This window comes from Pristiophorus japonicus, chromosome 2 (genome assembly GCF_044704955.1).
Source record: "Pristiophorus japonicus isolate sPriJap1 chromosome 2, sPriJap1.hap1, whole genome shotgun sequence".
Classification (NCBI taxonomy): Eukaryota; Metazoa; Chordata; class Chondrichthyes; family Pristiophoridae; genus Pristiophorus; species Pristiophorus japonicus.
The window spans coordinates 212,456,358-212,474,989 of NC_091978.1; the positions used below are offsets into that span (position 1 = coordinate 212,456,358).

The following is an 18,632-nucleotide window of genomic DNA, read 5'->3' on the forward strand; positions in this document are numbered from 1 at the left end:
TATTTCCTCTTTGGTAGCCTCTCCAGTGAAAACTGAAGCAATGCATCCATTCATTATTCCTACTATTTCAGTATCATCTCCTGTGAGTTTATCTTGTTTATCTATTAATGACCCTATCCCTATCTTAACATGCCTATAGAAACTTTACTATTACTTTTTATATTATTTGATATTTTAAATTCATATTTTGTCTCCTTTCTTCTTGTCTTGTTAAACTCTTTTCTAAGCTCATCATATTCCCTTGTGACATCCTCTCCTTTATTCTTTATGTACGTTGCACCTGCCTTTTGTTTTAGATTCAATTTTATTCTCACCGCTTTATTTGTTCATGGCATCTCATTCTTGGTTACTTTGTTCTTATTCTTTAGTGGAATATATTTCTCCTTAATGCTATTATCTCCCCTTTAAATACTGGTCACTGCTGTTCTCTTGAGCATAAAATCTAGGCTGACACTCCAAATCAATACTGCCAGAGGTACACTCTTTTGGATGAGGAGTTAAACCAAGTTTGCCCTCCTAGGTGAATATGAAAGATCCCATGGCTCTATTCAAAGAAAAGCAGGGGAGTTTACCCTGGTATTCTGGCCAATATTCATTCCTCAAACCATCACTAAACATATTATCTGCTCATTTATTTCAATGCAGTTTGTGGCACCTTGCTGTGTACACATTGGCTGCTGTGTTTACTACAGTGAGTGCACTTCAGGAGTACTTCATTGGCTGAAAAGTGCTTTGGGGAGTCCTGAGATTATGAACGGTGCTATATAAATATAATTTCTTTCTTTGTCAATTTTTTTCTCCAGTTTATTTCCCTTAGCTCCATCCACATTCCCTCAAAGTTCTCTTTTCTTCAATCTATTACTTTCGTCTTTGTACTATCTTTATCTCTCTCAATCATTATCTTTAAACTTACTTTGTGATCACTGCTCCCTAGATGTTCTCTAAATCTTACTGCTGTTATCTGCTCTAATTCATTTCCCATTACTAAGTCTAGCAGTACTTCACTTTTGTTGGGCCTATTATATTGTGGGTCAGAAAGGAGTCTTATACACACGGTAAAAACTCCATCTGTTTCTCTCCGTTCACTCCCTCTAATGATCAGTTTATTTTTGGGTAGTTGAAATCTCCCATGATTATAATTCTGTTATATATATATATATATATTTCATATATCTCCCTCCATTCCTCCATTTTCTTTCCACTATTTGATGATCTGTAGTATACCCATAATAGTGTGACCGATCACTTCCTATCCTTTGCCTCAATCATTTGGTTTGGATTTCGAGCTCTGTTAGTTATGTCCTTTCTTACTATTGCCTTTATGATATTTCTGATAAAATCAGCTGCCCTACCACCTCAACTTCCTTCCCTATCCATTTCTAAATACATTATATGCTGCAATATTTAACTGCCTGTATTAAAATAGGGCAAGCAGGAATTTGATACAATCCAATTGGAAAATATACCAAAGCGATTCCTAACTTAACTATTAAATTCAAATTGCTTAGACTGGGGATAACTAAATAATACCATGTTGTTGTATTTGGTTAAAAATATATATTTCTGTTGACAAGTATTAGAGACAGCACATCTTTACCTATCAGGTCCATCAATATTGTCCATGACCCAAATCTGTATTTCAGAGATATTGCTTTTTCTCAAATTCGGAAGCTCATGTTTAGCAAAAAACCTGAAGAGAGAAAAACATTAAAAATATATATACTTTTCAGTATAGCTTGTATATTTTGACCTATTTTGTTTAACCTGGCGCTGGTGTTATCTGCATCAGCACCACACTGACGAGACTAACACCCAGTCCAGCAAGCTTGTCATGTGTAACTCCACATTCAACACTGGGACTTAAAACATTGTATATAGATCGGGAGGAACGGTGGTGGTGGGGTGGGAGGGCGGGATTAGGGGGGGTGGGGAGGGGCAGGTGTTGCTTCAAGTTTGCTCAACTTCCAAATGAAATACCTGCCTAATCAAAGGAAGTCACATTTTACTGGTTGCAACCACTGTATGAATGCTACTGAAGGAATACAAGGACTAACAGGTGCTGCTAAAGTGTAGGCAACATTTTGCAGCAATTTAGAAACTTTCTCCAGGTTTGTATACCCTTTGATCTGAGGAAGGCCAGATGCAAAGACTATACCACCAACCTCTTCACACTCCAAGTGGGTGACCATCCAGCATATCTGGCAGAAATGAGGTGAAATAGTGAAAGATTGTTTCCACTGGTGGGTGAATAGGGAACGAGGGGATTGAGACCAGAGATTCTTACTGGAAGAACCAAGGGGAAAGGGACGAGGAAGGTTCTTGAACTGTTGTCTAATAGACCATGAGATCCTTCATCAAAAGTGAATGGGTTAATATTTGAAAAGGTGGAATATAAAAGGAACTGGGGGCAACAGGGTTACAGGAGAGCGTGCCAGCACCAGCACAAGGGGCCGAATGGCCTGTGATGTAATTTCATTCTATTAATATTCTCCTTATTGAGTCCGAGCAGACAGTGGTTCAGAAATGTTGGTGCTAAGCTGAGTTTAGCAGACTGTTCCCTGTGAGAAGAGCCTCAAGCACCGAGCATGCTGCCCTTTGTGTAGTCCCTTGCTTTGGTTTAGGTCAGTGCCACCCAGTTGTGACGTGTGAAATTCAAGTACAAATCGGCTTTGACTGAGATTCCCAGTTCAGATTTGTCACCTTCGCACAGAACCTGAATCCAAACCAGAGTTCAAGAAAATAGGGAGCGAGATGTAGTGCTAGAATTTCCAGTGCTTCACCGCCCGGTTTCTCGGCGGTATTGGTTGTTTTTGGATGAGAACCGGGTCGGCAAAAAATTCCCCAGCTGAGTTCTGCCAGCAGTTTGAGAGGCAGCACTGGGGAGCGGACTGTGGGTGTGCACCGTTCATAGATTGCCACGGCGTGATCTTTGGCTCAGTGGTGACCCGTAAATAAGTATAAAAATAACCTCCCACGAGAATCAGTGGAGCTGGGCGGCAGGTGAGTAACCCTGCAAGAAAAAGGTAAGTAATTGTTTTTTTTTACTAATTATTTTTAAATTCTCTTGTCGTGATTTAAGTGAACAGGGTCCTGAGAATGTTCTTATGATTTTTTATTTTGTTTTTTGAAAAAATATTTTTTGTATTTTTCTCCTCCCCAACCGTAGCCTCGGTGTAAATTTTTAGTAAATTTATTCATTATAGCCCATTTTTTTTTTTACGAATCACCAAATCGGCCCAAGGTTCCATTTTTTCGGCGAGAATCGAGATGCAAATCCCATTTTTTTTGCGGGGCAGATTTTTTTCTTTTTTGGGGGGAGTTTTTCGCCGGCGATAATTTTGGGAATCTTCGCGCTATTTTGGGTGGCAATCGGGCGCTGGTGGATTGTTTGGAAATTCTAGCTCTGAGCCTTTTAAAAGCAGCATTGACTGGGTAGCCTAAACATATCTTGTGCATTGCAGAGTGATTCTAGTTGTATTTTCAAGGTGAATATCAGTAAGTTATAGGATTACTCCTAGTTAAAGATAGGATATCAGGACATTACACCCATTAATAACAGATACATATAGATTATCAGTGAGTTATTGTATTACTGTTGGTTATGAAGGATATCGCAGTGTTACCAGTATTACTATTCAATTATCAGTGCCATTTCAGTGAGTTACCATTAGTTACTGGTGGAATTTATGTTCCTCCCATCTCTGGTTTCCCCTTTGTAAATCACTTCCTCGCCTTTGGTTTTCCCCCTTCCGAGCCCTTGGTTTCCCCTCTTTGCCTGCTCATGGGTGGCTGCCTGATACTTGGAACTTCTCATACAACGTCTGCTGGTGTGAAACCATAAGCACAGATACTCAACTACAGGGGACCCAACTTTTAGAAGTGAAATATAATACATTTGTACGTGTCACGTGATCAGAGCTTCACTTGATGAAACCTCCAGGAATGCTTCCAACCCTAGTAGTAGACTGGGGGTTGGGGTGACCGGGGCGAAGGTGGGATGGAGAGAAGGGGACTCGTAGATGGGGTGAGTATGGTGCAGTATTTCCTGCCAAGCTGGGAGCAGCAGTAATGCTGTGAGTGGGAGCCCACTCATCAGACATGGATGGATTTCGGAACAGTACTTTGCCACCCTGTGGGAGGACAACACAGGCTGATCTGACAATGCAGTTAGAAAATCTAATTCCCTGCTCCCTGGGCAGTCGGCCCTAGATTCAAACAGCACTCAATCCCTGTGGATTGACTGTTGTTTGAATTCTGCTTCGTAGGACACACATACAGCCCAGTTTGGCATATATGCCTGCTCTTTGCAGACATACATACAATTGGCCGTATCTGATGGGATTTCTGGATGAGCCTATGAACCCCTCTAGGAACTCCTTACGCTTAACTCCATCGGAAATTATGTGTACCAATGAAGGCATTAAAACCCAAATAGACAGGTTCTGCCCTAATTTCGGGACCCTCAGGTACTGGGATACCTGACCTCTCCCCAAAGGAACAGAAGTGCTAAGCTGATACATTTAACTTGTTCAATGGGCAGTTCAAAATAAGATCAATTTTCACAGAACATTTCTGACAGACTTGTGACACCCTTTCAATTACCCATTTTTTGGAAAAGCTCCATCAGAAACTGAGCCGTTCAGCATCACTCTCACTATGCCCACTGCCTCCTTTGCATACTGAAAAGAAATGGCAAATTTAGGAAATGTATTTAGTGAAGAGTAAATTAAGACATTTTCAGAATTTTCAGAACTTGTATTGGTAGCTATTATTCAATGTTTTATCGTTTATAATTATATTAAATTAGGAATGAGGCTCGTGATAAGTGTAATTCCAAACATATAAATTAACATCCCTTCATCTTTGTCATTCAACAAACTGCGCAATAATGAGTTACAAGAACATTTCATGATAACATTTTTGAAATCCCAAATATATTTTAAACTAAACACCAAAAAGATTGGGTCATAATTTGCGGTCAGTGGTGAAGTTAAGGCGCTCGCCGCTGACCTCAAAGAAAGCTGCCCACAGAAATCTCACAATCTCTGTGGTGAGAAGTTTATTTTCTTGATGTGCAATTGATTGTAGCGCCATGTATTAGGAATCCCCAGTGAAGAGCTGCAGTGATGTCAGCAAGCTGTCTAAGCAGCCAATCACATTAAAGAATTCTAACATAATAGCAAACCAGGAAATGAAAAGCACTGAATTATCTGCACTTTTAAAACATATTACAAAGCTCAAATATCATGAAAAAACTTTTTAAAAAATTACATTTTTAAAATTGTAATTTTTATCATAATGGAAAAATTTGACAATCCATAAGTATAAACATTATTTTTTAGGGCCACAACTGAAATGTAATATTCAATACGCTGTTAAAACCCCAGTTACACCTATTGCAATCAGGCTTAACATTTAATAACAGCGATATTAGCGCAGAAAAGCTTAAGTTTTGTCAGTTCTACTGATTGCCGGCTATGGCGGAAGGGTGGGGGGGAAAGAGTGGGACGGAGTGGAGATCCACAGTGCAGCCTGTGTCAGAGCAGTGAATAACTGACCACAACTTCAGGATTTCCGAGATTAGATGCGCATGTGCTAAATCCTGAAGTTGCGGTCAGTTTCAGAGGAGTAATGACGGCGAATGCAGATAGTTTGCCCTCATTACCCACCGCAAATTCTGGGCCAATGTTTATCCACCATTTATAATCATAATGGGGTGAAATTGATCCAGGCAGGGCACAGAGCAAGCAGAATCGCTTTTGATGCCTGCTATATGATGCGCCTAATATTCGGTTCTATTGCAGTCAGTGGAAATTAAAATCATGAGGGGCGTATTCACAGGTGACCAAGGCGATAGTGCTTGTTTTCCATTCCATCCCAGGTTAAATTTCATCCCGATTGACTCAATAATAATTTTGGTATCTTTTTTAATTTCAGTGTCACATAACTTCAATTCATTTCTTTCCAACTTTCCCTCCCTATCCTCACCACTATGAGAACAAGTTAGTTAATTTTTTGGAATAATTTGCCATCCAAGATTGTAGAGGGGAAATAATTTAGGGGTCATTAAAATAACAGAGAGCGAAAGAGTCATGGTACCAAAGAGATATCTTCAATGTACCAAATTACCTTTTCTCATCCATGACTTTTCTTATGTTCTTTAACACTATTGAAAACCAGTGACCTTTGATACTGAACCAATCACGTCACAGTTTGGACTGCCTGCCAGTTGTGAAGACCTACCTCATGAAATGCTTAAAAAAAATAACTGACAGATCTGCTGATACACCAAATCTTAATTTTTGGTAAAAGATGGGAAATGCAAGTAACAATTTTAAATATAAAATTACTATAATTCAAAACCAGCAGAATCACTAAAACAAAACAATAGCCTGGAAACGATTATGTAATACACATTTAATTTGACTTTTAAAATGTAGTGCGAAGCTAAATGCAATCTCAACACAAACAATCTTTTTCATCCCTTGCCTGAAACTTCACTACCTAAACCCCAACACCACGTCCTTTCCTGGCTGCTCCCTTTTGCTAAACTCAGCATTGCACAATCTTGATCCAGAACTAGGCTCTAAGTCTCATCTGGTCTATTGCCAAGACTATCAATTACCACCTTTTGTTTACTCATTCATGGGATATGAGCGTCACTGTTTTGCCCATCCCTAATTGTTCGAGAACCATAGATTCATAAAATCATAGAAATTTAAGGCGGAGAAGGAAACCATTCGGCTGTGTCTATGCCAGCCGAAAATGAGCTACCCAGCCTAATCACACTTTCCACCTCTGCAGCCTTGTAGGTTACGGCACTTCAAGTGCGTATTGAAGTACTTCTTAAATGTGATGAGGGTTTCTGCCTCTACCACCCTTTCACGCAATGAGTTCCAGACCCCCACCATTCTCTGCGTGTAAAAAATTCTCAATTCTCCTCTGCTCCTTCTACCAATTACTTTAAATCTATGCCCCTTGGTTATTGATCTCTCTTCTAAGGGGAATAGGTTGTTCCTATCCACTCTATCTAGGCCCCTCATAATTTAATACACCTCAATTAAATCTCCTCTGTTCCAAAGAAAACAACCTCAGCCTATCCAATCTTTCTTCAAAGTTAAAATTCTCCAGTCCTGGCAACATCCTCGTAAATCGTAATAAAGAAAGTGAGCTGCTTTCGTGAACCTCTGCAGTCTTTGTGGTGAAGGTACTCCCACAGTACTGTTAGGGATTGAGTTCCATGATTTTGACCCAGCGACGATGAAGGAACGGCAAAATATTTCCAAGTCAGGATGGAGCGCAACTTGGTTGGGTACTTGGAGGTGGACATGTTCCCATGCACCTACTGCCCTTGTCCATCTAGGTGGTAAAGGTTGCGGGTTGGGGAGGTGCTTCGAAGAAGCCTTGGTGAGTTGCTGCAGTGCAACTTGTAGATGGTACACACGCAGACACGGTGTGCCACTGGTGGAGGAAGTGACTGTTTAAGGTGGTGGATGGGGTGCCAATCAAGTGGGCTGCGTTGTCCTGGATGGTGTCGAGTTTTTTGAGTGTTGCTGGAACTGCACTTATTCAGGCAAGTGGAGAGTATTCCATCACACTCCCGACTTATGCCTTGTAGATGGTGGAAAGGCTGTGGAGGTGAACTATTCGCCGCAGAATACCCAGCTTCTGACCTACTCTATTTATGTGGCTGGTCCAGTTAAGATTCTGGTCAATGGTATCTCTTTCTCTCTCTTTCTGTCCCTTCCTTCCTGTGTCTGTAAAATGAGCTGCTTGGCTCTGTTGTGAAGAAGACTAGGTCTATGTAGTATTACACCTCTGCAATATTGCCTGTCTTCATCCCTATATCACGACCACCAGTTTCATTCATGCATTTCTGACTTCCAGGCTTGCCATCTCTAATGATTTCCTTGATGTCCTCCCAAGCTACACCCTACCCAAATTCCAACTCATCCAGAACTCTGTGACTGCACACTAAATTCTGCTCACCTAACACCACTGCCCTCACTAACCTATACTGGCATCCCAGTACCCAGTGGATTGATTTCAAAATTCCTTTCCTTGTATATAAATCCCTCCAGGGCCTTGCTCACCCTTCCTCTGTAACTTTCCCAGCTCCATGTGGGAGCGCTTTTGAGTTTGGCCTACACATGTGGTTACCTCTCCTCTACCGTGATGGCAGATAAAATTTAAGTGGACAAGTGTGAGGTAATACATTTTCAGAGAAGAATACAATGAATGTGAGAACACACACAAAGAAAAGACACTGAATGGTGTGAATGAAAAAAGAGTTTCAAATACGTAGGCCTAGAGATTGGTCTTTGGCGATTTTTGAACCTGAAATAGGCAGTGTGTACATTACCAGGGAAGAGGACCTCCTTCCGTGCTCTCACTCCCTGGAGCAGGATTTCCAGGGAAGAATTAGAAAACCTGGGCACAGACTTCTGGCACTGAGACTGACTATAAATGCTTGCACCCTCACAGTCAATGTATTGGATGTAACAGCGATAGGCACCTCTCACAACCATCTCATACCCTCCTACAACAACCTTCAACTCTCATGTGTGCAAGGCTCCTTTAAATAGGTAAGATGAAGGCGAGTCATCTGTGATATCATCAGACCTGCTCCAGTTAATTGGCTGGGAAACCTGCATGAATCAGTCAAGTGAGCTAGTTAAGTTAAACACAGAGTGGAGAGCGCACTTATGGAAAGTTCGTGATGGTGACCCGCTACGCGGCCACCCCCGCACCTGAACCCACTCACAGGTAAAACTTCAGCCCAATGAGTAAGATTATGCCTGTTGAAATTATTGGCATAAAAGATACAAGGTCATAAGATTTCTCAGAAAATCTTAGAATTTCACCACTGGCACAGACCGTTGAAATCCAGCGTGAGGCCTTCTCAGTTTACATTTGGACAGCCTAAGTACAATAGATGGGGCATCACACACACACACAACCAGATTCAAAGATGGACAAACATGAGAATCAAATACTTGCATTCGTATATAACAATGATAACAGTTAATAAAATACATGTTCTCAATCACTTGTTGTGATTTACTTCTGAATAGAAGTATTTTTATAATTTGCAACTATAATGGAAGTACTGAATAAAAAAATGATTGAAACATTGAGAAGGTATGGATTTGCATGCCTATATGGTTGCGAGTATGAAAAACAGAAAATTTATCATGCCTTTCCTTTTGAAGGAGACATAGAAAATATTTGTGCGCAACTTCAGTAAGGCATTTTTCGAAAAACAACTTACAGACTCAGATGCTATTTTCCAAAAGGAATTCACTGGGTTATTTTCACATTCAGTTGTTGTGGGACAGGATTGGTAATTGATGCCTGCAAACAATAAGAATACCATCAATAAAAGTTAGAATATTCTAATGGTGACATTGATGTCAGTCTAAATTGACTATAAATGCATGCCGGTTTGGTAGGAGGCAACTTTACAATATTTGTGAGGGTTATTTGTCCACTTACTTTAATGGGGGAGGGATTTTGGTATTCATTGCATATTTTATCGCTAAGACTACAACCCACTTTCAGTATGGAAAATCCTACATATACTTTGTAGCTTGCCACTCTCTTTTCAATTGATGTTTTTGAACCCTTGAGACTTTAGGCAATGAGGTCAAGAAAGAGACTAGCTGGATCCATTGTATTCGACAGTCATTTAGGTAATGGCCAGTCATCTAGGTAACAACCTTGGCTCAGTGGTAGCACTCTTGCAGGCAGAAAGTTGTGGTTGCAAGTCCCATTCCAGAGACTTGAACACATAATGTAGGCTGACACGTGAGTGTAGTACTGAGTGTGTGCTGCATTGTTGGAGGTACTGTCTTTCAGTTGAGGCCTTAAACCAACGTGCTGAGTGATGAAGCAGATTCAACATTGACACAGATCACTGGATGGCCTTGCAAAAGGATATCGTGATGGCCCATTACTCAGTATGGGTAATTGGAATATATTGTGCCTTGAGCATTGCGTCCCAATGAAGAGAGTGTGTGCACTCCATTTGGAGACTCTTAAACGTAGTGATGGGTTTCCATGCACATCAGACTGATCTGGCTGAACAAAGAAAAAGATACTGTAAGGCATGGTTCATTATCAATTTCCTGATGAACGCACATTCACAATACAATTTAGCCCCAAATTATTTCTGGCATGACTTTGTAATGCACTGTAATCTTTACCTGGTATTATTATTAAGAACATTAAACATATGCAACGTTCATGTGTCTCACCTGGAGATTCATTTTGTCCACACCAGTCCAAGTCATCTGCCAAGAAACCAATCAGAGTCTCACCAAGAGGCATCATCCGTCTGGTTTTATCTGAATATCTATGCACAAGAAGCTTGGTATTTTCCCAGAATAATGCCTGTAATTAAGTTTTTTAAAAAGTTAACAGTTGCATCATTTATTCCATATAAATAAGGAAAGTAGGAGAGCCTTTTTGGAGTTATCAAGAAATTGAATGGCTTGGCGAGATGGTGCTCAGTTCATTATGGGCCCAGAGCTACTATAGTAATGTGGACTTGAATGATTCATATCCATTACCACCAGGTTGAAAGACTCCCTCTGGCACAAATGTGTTAATACAATGTAGAGATATCTTCTACTTCTAATGAAATTCCAAGCATGTTTTTCTAGAATGTTGTTATGATTTTATTGGAAAGGGCAAAATAAGAGATCATCTCACTAGGTCAACTATGTCACTGACATTTAGTGACCAAAGGCAATATAAATCAATTCGCTCTGGCACATACTACTTGCGGAACAACTATATAATCCTCCGATGAAAGTGGACATATTTCACCATGTCAGAATTTTCCAGGCATAAACAAAATGGCACAAAATGCGAAATTGTAGTCCTCTTAATGTTTGAAAATAACAGAAGCAAACATTTTTTACGCAGTCCACGCCTGAACTACAGCACCAAGGGGCAAGGAGTCAGGACTACACATCTTTTTACATTACACAAAATAGCAAATCCCTATTCAGCTTGAATGATATGATAAAAAAGTGACTCCATGTTATCAATGAAGCTTACCTTATCCTGAGGGATATCATGCAGTGCCAGCCTGATAAAAGCGTCATAGTCAACTGGATTCACATTGCAAGGGTGTTTATAAACAAAGGCATTTCGAAATGTTTCCCAGATTGCTGAGCAGTTCTTTTCTCTAAAATAAAATGACCATTCTCAAATGTATATTTGATATCTACAGTTGATCCTACTCCTGCTCAACAACAGGAAGAAAACCAGCAATCTTACATTGTGTTCAATTGTAACAGATGTTATCATTAGTCAGGTAAATAGTAATAAAGTGGAGAACAAATTACAAACAATAATGCATACACAATAGAGCTAAGCATGTTCATTTTGGTCCAAGGTATCAAAACACAAACCATGAGCCCATCCTTAGCATTTTTTCAGCAAGATCCATTTGTTCCTAAACTGTATAAATACATATTTTACAAAATGAAAACTTGGGTTTATCAGGCATTGCAGCAAATTTATAACCTAGATAAGGTTGGCAACCTTCCCGGATTGTCGTGGAGTTTTAAGGAATTGAAGACGAATTGCTGAGAGCAACTGGGAGAAAAATTATAGCGGCATTTTTTCTAAAAGTGTTTTTTCATTTTCTTTGAACGCTTTTGTTTATTAGTTATAATAACGAAGGGAAAAGGAATGATCCAATCAGGAGCAAAGAGTCTGTTGATTTTCCAATTAGTGTGGGAAGGCGGTGTACTACAAGGATGGACGCGTTCGGTGACCTTGGGCTGTAGTGTGGGGCAGGACAGTTGGAGGTGACAGGCCCAATGATGAAATGTCCAACCAAAGTTAGTAACGCAATGTGCTTGGATTCTAAAATGGAAGCCCAGTTAATGTTAAGATAAAATAGGGATCAGACAATAAAAGGTATAAAGTTTGAACAACAACTACTTGCATTTATATAGCACTTTTAACATCGTAAAATGTCCCAATGTGCTTCACAAGTGTGATTATCAAACAAGATTTGACACCCAGCCACTTAAGGAGATATTCAGACAGGTGACCAAAAGCTTGGTCCAAGAGGTAGGTTTTTTGGATGGTCTTAGAAACACAGAAACATAGAAAATAGGTGCAGGAATAGGCCATTCAGCCCTTCGAGCCTGCACCGCCATTCAATGAGTTCATGGCTGAACATGCAACTTCAGTACCCCCTTCCTTCTTTCTCACCATACCCCTTGATCCCCTTAGTAGTAAGGACTACATCTAACTCTTTTTTGAATATATTTAGTGAATTGGCCTCAACAAATTTCTGTGGTAGAGAATTCCACAGGTTCACCACTCTCTGGGTGAAGAAGTTCCTCCTCATCTCGGTCCTAAGTGCTTACCCATTATCCTTAGACTGTGACCCCTGGTTCTGGACTTCCCCAACATTGGGAACATTCTTCCTGCACCTAACCTGTATAAATCCATCAGAATTTTAAACGTTTCTATGAGGTCCCCTCTCATTCTTCTGAACTCCAGTGAATACAAGCCCAGTTGATCCAGTCTTTCTTGATAGGTCAGTCCCGCCAGCCCGGGAATCAGTCCGGTGAACATTCGCTGCACTCCCTCAATAGCAAGAATGTCCTTCCTCAGGTTAGGAGATCAAAACTGTACACAATACTCCAGGTGTGGCCTTACCAATGCACTGTACAACTGTAGCAACACCTCCCTGCCCCTGTACTCAAATCCCCTCGCTATGAAGGCCAACATGCCATTTGCTTTCTTAACCGCCTGCTGTACCTGCATGCCAACCTTCAATGACTGATGTACCATGACACCCAGGTCTCGTTGCACCTCCCCTTTTCCTAATCTGTCACCATTCAGATAATAGTCTGTCTCTCTGTTTTTACCACCAAAGTGGATAACCTCACATTTATCCACATTATACTTCATCTGCCATGCATTTGCCCACTCACCTAACCTATCCAAGTCACTCTGCAGCCTCATAGCATCCTCCTCGCAGCTCACACTGCCACCTAACTTAGTGTCATCCGCAAATTTGGAGATACTACATTTAATCCCCTCGTCTAAATCATTAATGTACAGTGTAAACAGCTGGGGCCCCAGCACAGAACCTTGCGGTACCCCACTAGTCACCGCCTGCCATTCTGAAAAGTACCCATTTACTCCTACTCTTTGCTTCCTGTCTGACAACCAGTTCTCAATCCATGTCAGCACACTACCCCCAATCCCATGTGCTTTAACTTTGCACATTAATCTCTTGTGTGGGACCTTGTTGAAAGCCTTCTGAAAGTCCAAATATACCACATCAACTGGTTCTCCCTTGTCCACTCTACTGGAAGCATCCTCAAAAAATTCCAGAAGATTTGTCAAGCATGATTTCCCTTTCACAAATTCATGCTGACTTGGACCTATCATGTCACCTCTGTCCAAATGCGCTGCTATGTCATCCTTAATAATTGATTCCATCATCTTATCCACTACCGATGTCAGGCTTACCGGTCTATAATTCCCTGTTTTCTCTCTCCCTCCTTTTTTAAAAAGTGGGGTTACATTGGCTACCCTCCACTCAATAGGAACTGATCCAGAGTCAATGGAATGTTGGAAAATTATGGGGGAGGCCATCTTAGACTGGGTGTTGTATAATGAGAGAGGATTAATTCGCAATACCATTGTGCGAGGCCCCTTGGGGAATAGTGACCATAATATGGTGGAATTCTGCATTAGGATGGAGAATGAAACAGTTAATTCAGAGACCATGGTCCAGAACTTAAAGAAGGGTAACTTTGAAGGTATGAGGCGTGAATTAGCTAGGATTGAGTGGCGAATGATACTTAAGGGGTTGACTGTGGATGGGCAATGGCAGACATTTAGAGACCACATGGATGAACTACAACAATTGTACATTCCTGTCTGGCGTAAAAATAAAAAAGGGAAGGTGGATGAACCGTGGCTAGCAAGGGAAATCAGGGATAGTATTAAAGCCAAGGAAGTGGCATACAAATTGGCCAGAAATAGCAGTGAACCCGGAGACTGGGAGAAATTTAGAACTCAGCAGAGGAGGACAAAGGGTTTGATTAGGGCAGGGAAAATGGAGTACGAGAAGAAGCTTGCAGGGAACATTAAGACGGATTGCAAAAGTTTCTATAGATATGTGAAGAGAAAAAGGTTAGTGAAGACAAACGTAGGTCCCCTGCATTCAGAATCAGGGGAAGTCATAACGGGGAACAAAGAAATGGCGGACCAATTGAACAAGTACTTTGGTTCGGTATTCACTAAGGAGGACACTAACAACCTTCCGGATATAAGAGGGGTCAGAGGGTCTAGTAAGGAGGAGGAACTGAGGGAAATCCTTATTAGTCGGGAAATTGTGTTGGGGAAATTGATGGGATTGAAGGCCGATAAATCCCCAGGGCCTGATGGACTGCATCCCAGAGTACTTAAGGAGGTGGCCTTGGAAATAGCGGATGCATTGACGGTCATTTTCCAACATTCCATTGACTCTGGATCAGTTCCTATCGAGTGGAGAGTAGCCAATGTAACCCCACTTTTTAAAAAAGTAGGGAGAGAGAAAACAGGGAATTATAGACCGGTAAGCCTGACATCGGTCAGTGGGTAAGATGATGGAATCAATTATTAAGGATGTCATAGCAGCGCATTTGGAAAGAGGTGACATGATAGGTCCAAGTCAGCATGGATTTGTGAAAGGGAAATCATGCTTGACAAATCTTCTAGAATTTTTTGAGGATGTTTCCAGTAGAGTGGACAAGGGAGAACCAGTTGATGTGGTATATTTGGACTTTCAGAAGGCTTTTGACAAGGTCCCACACAAGAGATTAATGTGCAAAGTTAAAGCACATGGGATTGGGGGTATGTAAAAGAGGAGAGGTAGAGAGACGGAGAGGTATCGGGATGGAATTCCAGAGCTTAGGTCCGAGGAAGCTGAAGGCATGTCCGTCAATGGTGGAAGAAAATTGGGGATGTGCAAGAACCTAGAATTGGAGGAGCGCAGAGATCTCAGAGGGTTGTAGGGCTAGAGGAGGCTAGAGATAGAGAGGGGCGAGGTTATGAAGGGATTTGAAAACAAGGGGTGAGAATTTAAAAACTGAAGCATTGCTGGATGCTCCTGTTGTTAAGTTCTGAATCTAATGTACTGACTGACACGAGACACATGCTGAAGTCAGGGTCACTCAGGATCTGCAACTTTAATTCCAGCTCTCCAGTGCTGCACTTGCCTGGGACCTCCCTTTATATACCACAGTGGGACAGGTATGGAGTGTCTCCTGCAAGTGCACCCCTGGTGGTAAGGTATGCTTATTGTTACAGGTCATATCCAGTTACAGTCATGTATAGCCTGGTAAGATAAAGTTATATACAGTAATATGAGATACATGACATCACCCTCCCCCAAGATCTTATTGCCTTTATAGAGTCAGTCTCTCAGGTGGTCTGCGCTCTCGCGTGGAGCATCTTAGTTCAGTTGTTTGAACTGGTGCCTGTTTTTCATTCGGTGTGATTGCTGGTATCTCGCCTGGGCTGTCTGCTGAGACTGCCCTTTCCTCAGGTTGTTCCACCTGTCTATCCACCAGGTGTGGTGTGAGTTCCACATTGTCGTCTGCCTCTGGTTCTTCAGTGTTATCAGTGAATCTACTTTTTACTTGGTCTACATGACTCCGGCAGGTATGGTCATTGTCCATTTGTACAACCAGTAGCCTGTTTCCCTCTTTGTCTGTTATTGTCCCTGCAAGCCATTTGGGACCCCTGCCATAGTTTAGCACAAACACTTTGTCCTCTATCTCATTCCACCTCCCTCTCGAATTTCGGTCATTGTACTCAGTTAGCTTTTGACGCTTTGCCTCAACAATTTCATGCAGGTCTGGGAGGATTAACGAGAGCCTGGTCTTTAAGGTTCGTTTCATCAATAGTTGTGCGGGGGGAACCCCAGTCAACAAATGTGGACGAGATCTGGATGCCAGCAGCAGTTGCGACAGGCAGCTCTGCAGCGTGGGACCTTGGGTCCTGAGCATGCCTTGTTTAATGATCTGCACTGCTCATGCTGAAGTCAAGTTCACTCAGGACCTGCACCTTTAATTCCAGCTCTCCACTGCTGCACTTGCCTGAGACCTCCCTTTATATACCACAATGGGACAGGTATGGAGTGTCTCCTGCAAGTGCACCCCTGGTGGTAAGGTATGCTTATTGTTGCAGGTCATATCTAGTTACAGTCATGTATAGCATGGTAAGATACAGTTATATACAGTAATGTGAGATACATGACACCTGTGAAGCATCTTGGAATGTTTAACTACATTAAAGGCACTATATAAATGCTACTTGTTGTTGTTGCTTTATTGAGTTAACTTTTGTCTTTAGCACGCCTGAGAACTTTGAATGCTGGGAGTATGTATTTGGAATTCAGGCATACATCCCCATGGTTCTCACTTCAATAATTTTAATGGACAGACTTAATCAATTTTATTGGCTGGAAAAATGTGCACTTGTATTTCTGGTTTGCGCTTTTGTTGTGCAAATGTCTGTGCTGGAGCATTAAGACATAAGGAAATACAGGATATTTCAAATATTACAAACACAAATGGTCAAAAACTTTATAATATGAATGCCAGATGAGTGTGTATCAAATTCCGATCTCTGCTACTTTAACTGTGCTGTTAACCCACTTATTTTTTAGGTTTGAATCTCTATCAGATTCATGGCAAGAAAAGATTTTAAAAAAGGAGAAAAATATCAAGACCATAGTGGCTGAATGAAGAGGTAAAAATCAAGTTAAAGCTTGAACAGAATTGTTCTAAAAGTTAAAAAGCTGCAAAACATCGTACAGAAATGGAATCGCTGTCAAAAGGGCCCAACGAGAAGAAAAGTTGCTTTTGGCAGCAGCTGTGATTTAACGAGGGTCATACCTGAAGACAAACTAAGTCTGCGTTTATTATGAATTTAACAAAGTTTTTGTCATTCAGATCTCTTCTTGCCAACCTTTCGTTTGGTTAGTCAGGTGTCAGACAAGCACAGTAACACGTGACCATGTTACAGAGTCTCCAAACAAAGCTGTGAGAAATCCACACCTGTAGAGTTTATGTTTGGTAAATACAGATTGCATGCTCTATTCCAGTAGGGATGCACCCATGTATCCAAGTTCAGAGAACTTAGGCACAGCTTGGACATGACTAGACAAGGCAACATAAGTTGTTGTCCCGAGCTTTGTGACATTCTGAGATCTCAAATAAAACCACATTGTTCTATACACTCCTCGTGAGAGAAATGTAGCTTGTTCCCTTGTGATTACTCTGCATGCCTTTACAGCATGATATATGCCAGAACAACCTGAAGAACCACTTTAAGAGCCAATGATAGCTGCAAGATTCTGCAGTCATTTTCAGTCTCACTATTATCTCACCCACTGTGAATAGATAACAAAGCTGTGTGTTGGAACACTAAGGTTATTTGTGCTGCAAATACAATTCAATGCAAGACTTTCTTTCAATGCACGAGCCTTAGGTGGACAGGTTCCATGCCTGTAGCTCCTGGCATTCTGTCCCGAATGAGTCTGTTATTAGGGACAGAGTGATTGAGCACTTGAACAAATATGAACTGATCAGAGAGCCAGCATAGATTTGTAAAGGGCAAGTCATGTATAACTAACCTAATTGAATTTCTTGAGGAGGTCACTAACGCAGTAGATAAGGGAGTGTCTATGGATGTTATTTATATGGACTTCCAGAAGGCATTCGCTAAGGTTTTGGCAAAAATGAAAACGCATGGAATGGAGGCAACTTTTTGACATGGAGACAGAGTAGGGATAATGGGTACGTACTTCAATTGGCAGGATTTGACAAGTGGTGTCCCTCAGCGATCTCTACTGGGGCCTCAGCTTTTCCTTATATTTATCAATAACTTCACGGTTGGCAATATTCTTCTAGCTGTGCCCCTTTGTCCAAACCACTCACAGCACAGGAGCCATCAACCACTCTGCTTGGCAGTCAACTCTGTCATCATGCATTTTGCCCATGACAGTTAAAAGCTGCCGACTGACAAAGAGGTTAAGTGGCTAATGGTCCTAAGGGCCATGCCAATCTGTATTTCCATTAAAATATTATGAAGAATCCGTTGGCTTACCCTACTGTAGGATTCATTACTCTGATGTAGTTGTAGCATCTGCCAATTATGATCTCTTCCAAGTTGTGAACAGTACCAATTCCGTGCCATGACTTCATCGCTGTATCGACTGGAGCTGAGCAACCCATCAGTAGGATTCCAAACACAACCATGCTCCATTTAGGCATTTTGAAAACTTACCAGTCTCTCAATTTCAACAAAGCTCTTGCACTAAAAGATACACGTCTGCACTCTTTCACTAGTCCTTGAGCATATCAGAATTGTATGATGGAAAACAAACTTGATGTGGCAAGATACATTTAATAATTAACTACTGAAAAACTATTAAAACAACAGATTATTAATATCAAATCCAAACAGAAAATGCTGGAACCCATCAGCCGGTCAGTCAAAATTTGTGGAACGAGCAGGTTATTGAACATTGGGGGCACAATTGGACATAAGTGCATCATCACATAGGCAGAATTTTTGACACCCAGTTATTCTGGGTC

At 41.2% G+C, this 18,632-nt stretch overlaps 1 protein-coding gene across 1 annotated transcript; it reads right to left on the reverse strand.

The window, feature by feature from the left end:
• Nucleotides 1-1,593: 1,593 nt before the first annotated feature.
• Nucleotides 1,594-18,308, reverse strand: LOC139229721 (ADP-ribosyl cyclase/cyclic ADP-ribose hydrolase 2-like). The gene is made up of 6 exons (XM_070861269.1): nt 18,142-18,308; nt 11,065-11,194; nt 10,257-10,392; nt 9,272-9,354; nt 4,603-4,679; nt 1,594-1,690 (listed from the first exon to the last, which is right to left on the reverse strand). The coding sequence occupies exons 1-6, from the start codon at nt 18,306-18,308 to the stop codon at nt 1,594-1,596; spliced, it is 690 nt and encodes a 229-aa protein (XP_070717370.1).
• Nucleotides 18,309-18,632: the final 324 nt, after the last annotated feature.

Bases quoted from the DNA above. Each gene is read 5' to 3' on its own strand.
- LOC139229721 (XM_070861269.1), bottom strand. From the start codon at position 18,308: ATGCCTAAATGGAGCATGGTTGTGTTTGGAATCCTACTGATGGGTTGC. The intron at 10,393-11,064 runs GTAAGCTTCATT...ACTTAATTACAG, and splicing joins ATGATATCCCTCAGGATAAG to GCATTATTCTGGGAAAATAC. The intron at 9,355-10,256 runs GTGAGACACATG...TATTGTTTGCAG, and splicing joins TGGACAAAATGAATCTCCAG to GCATCAATTACCAATCCTGT.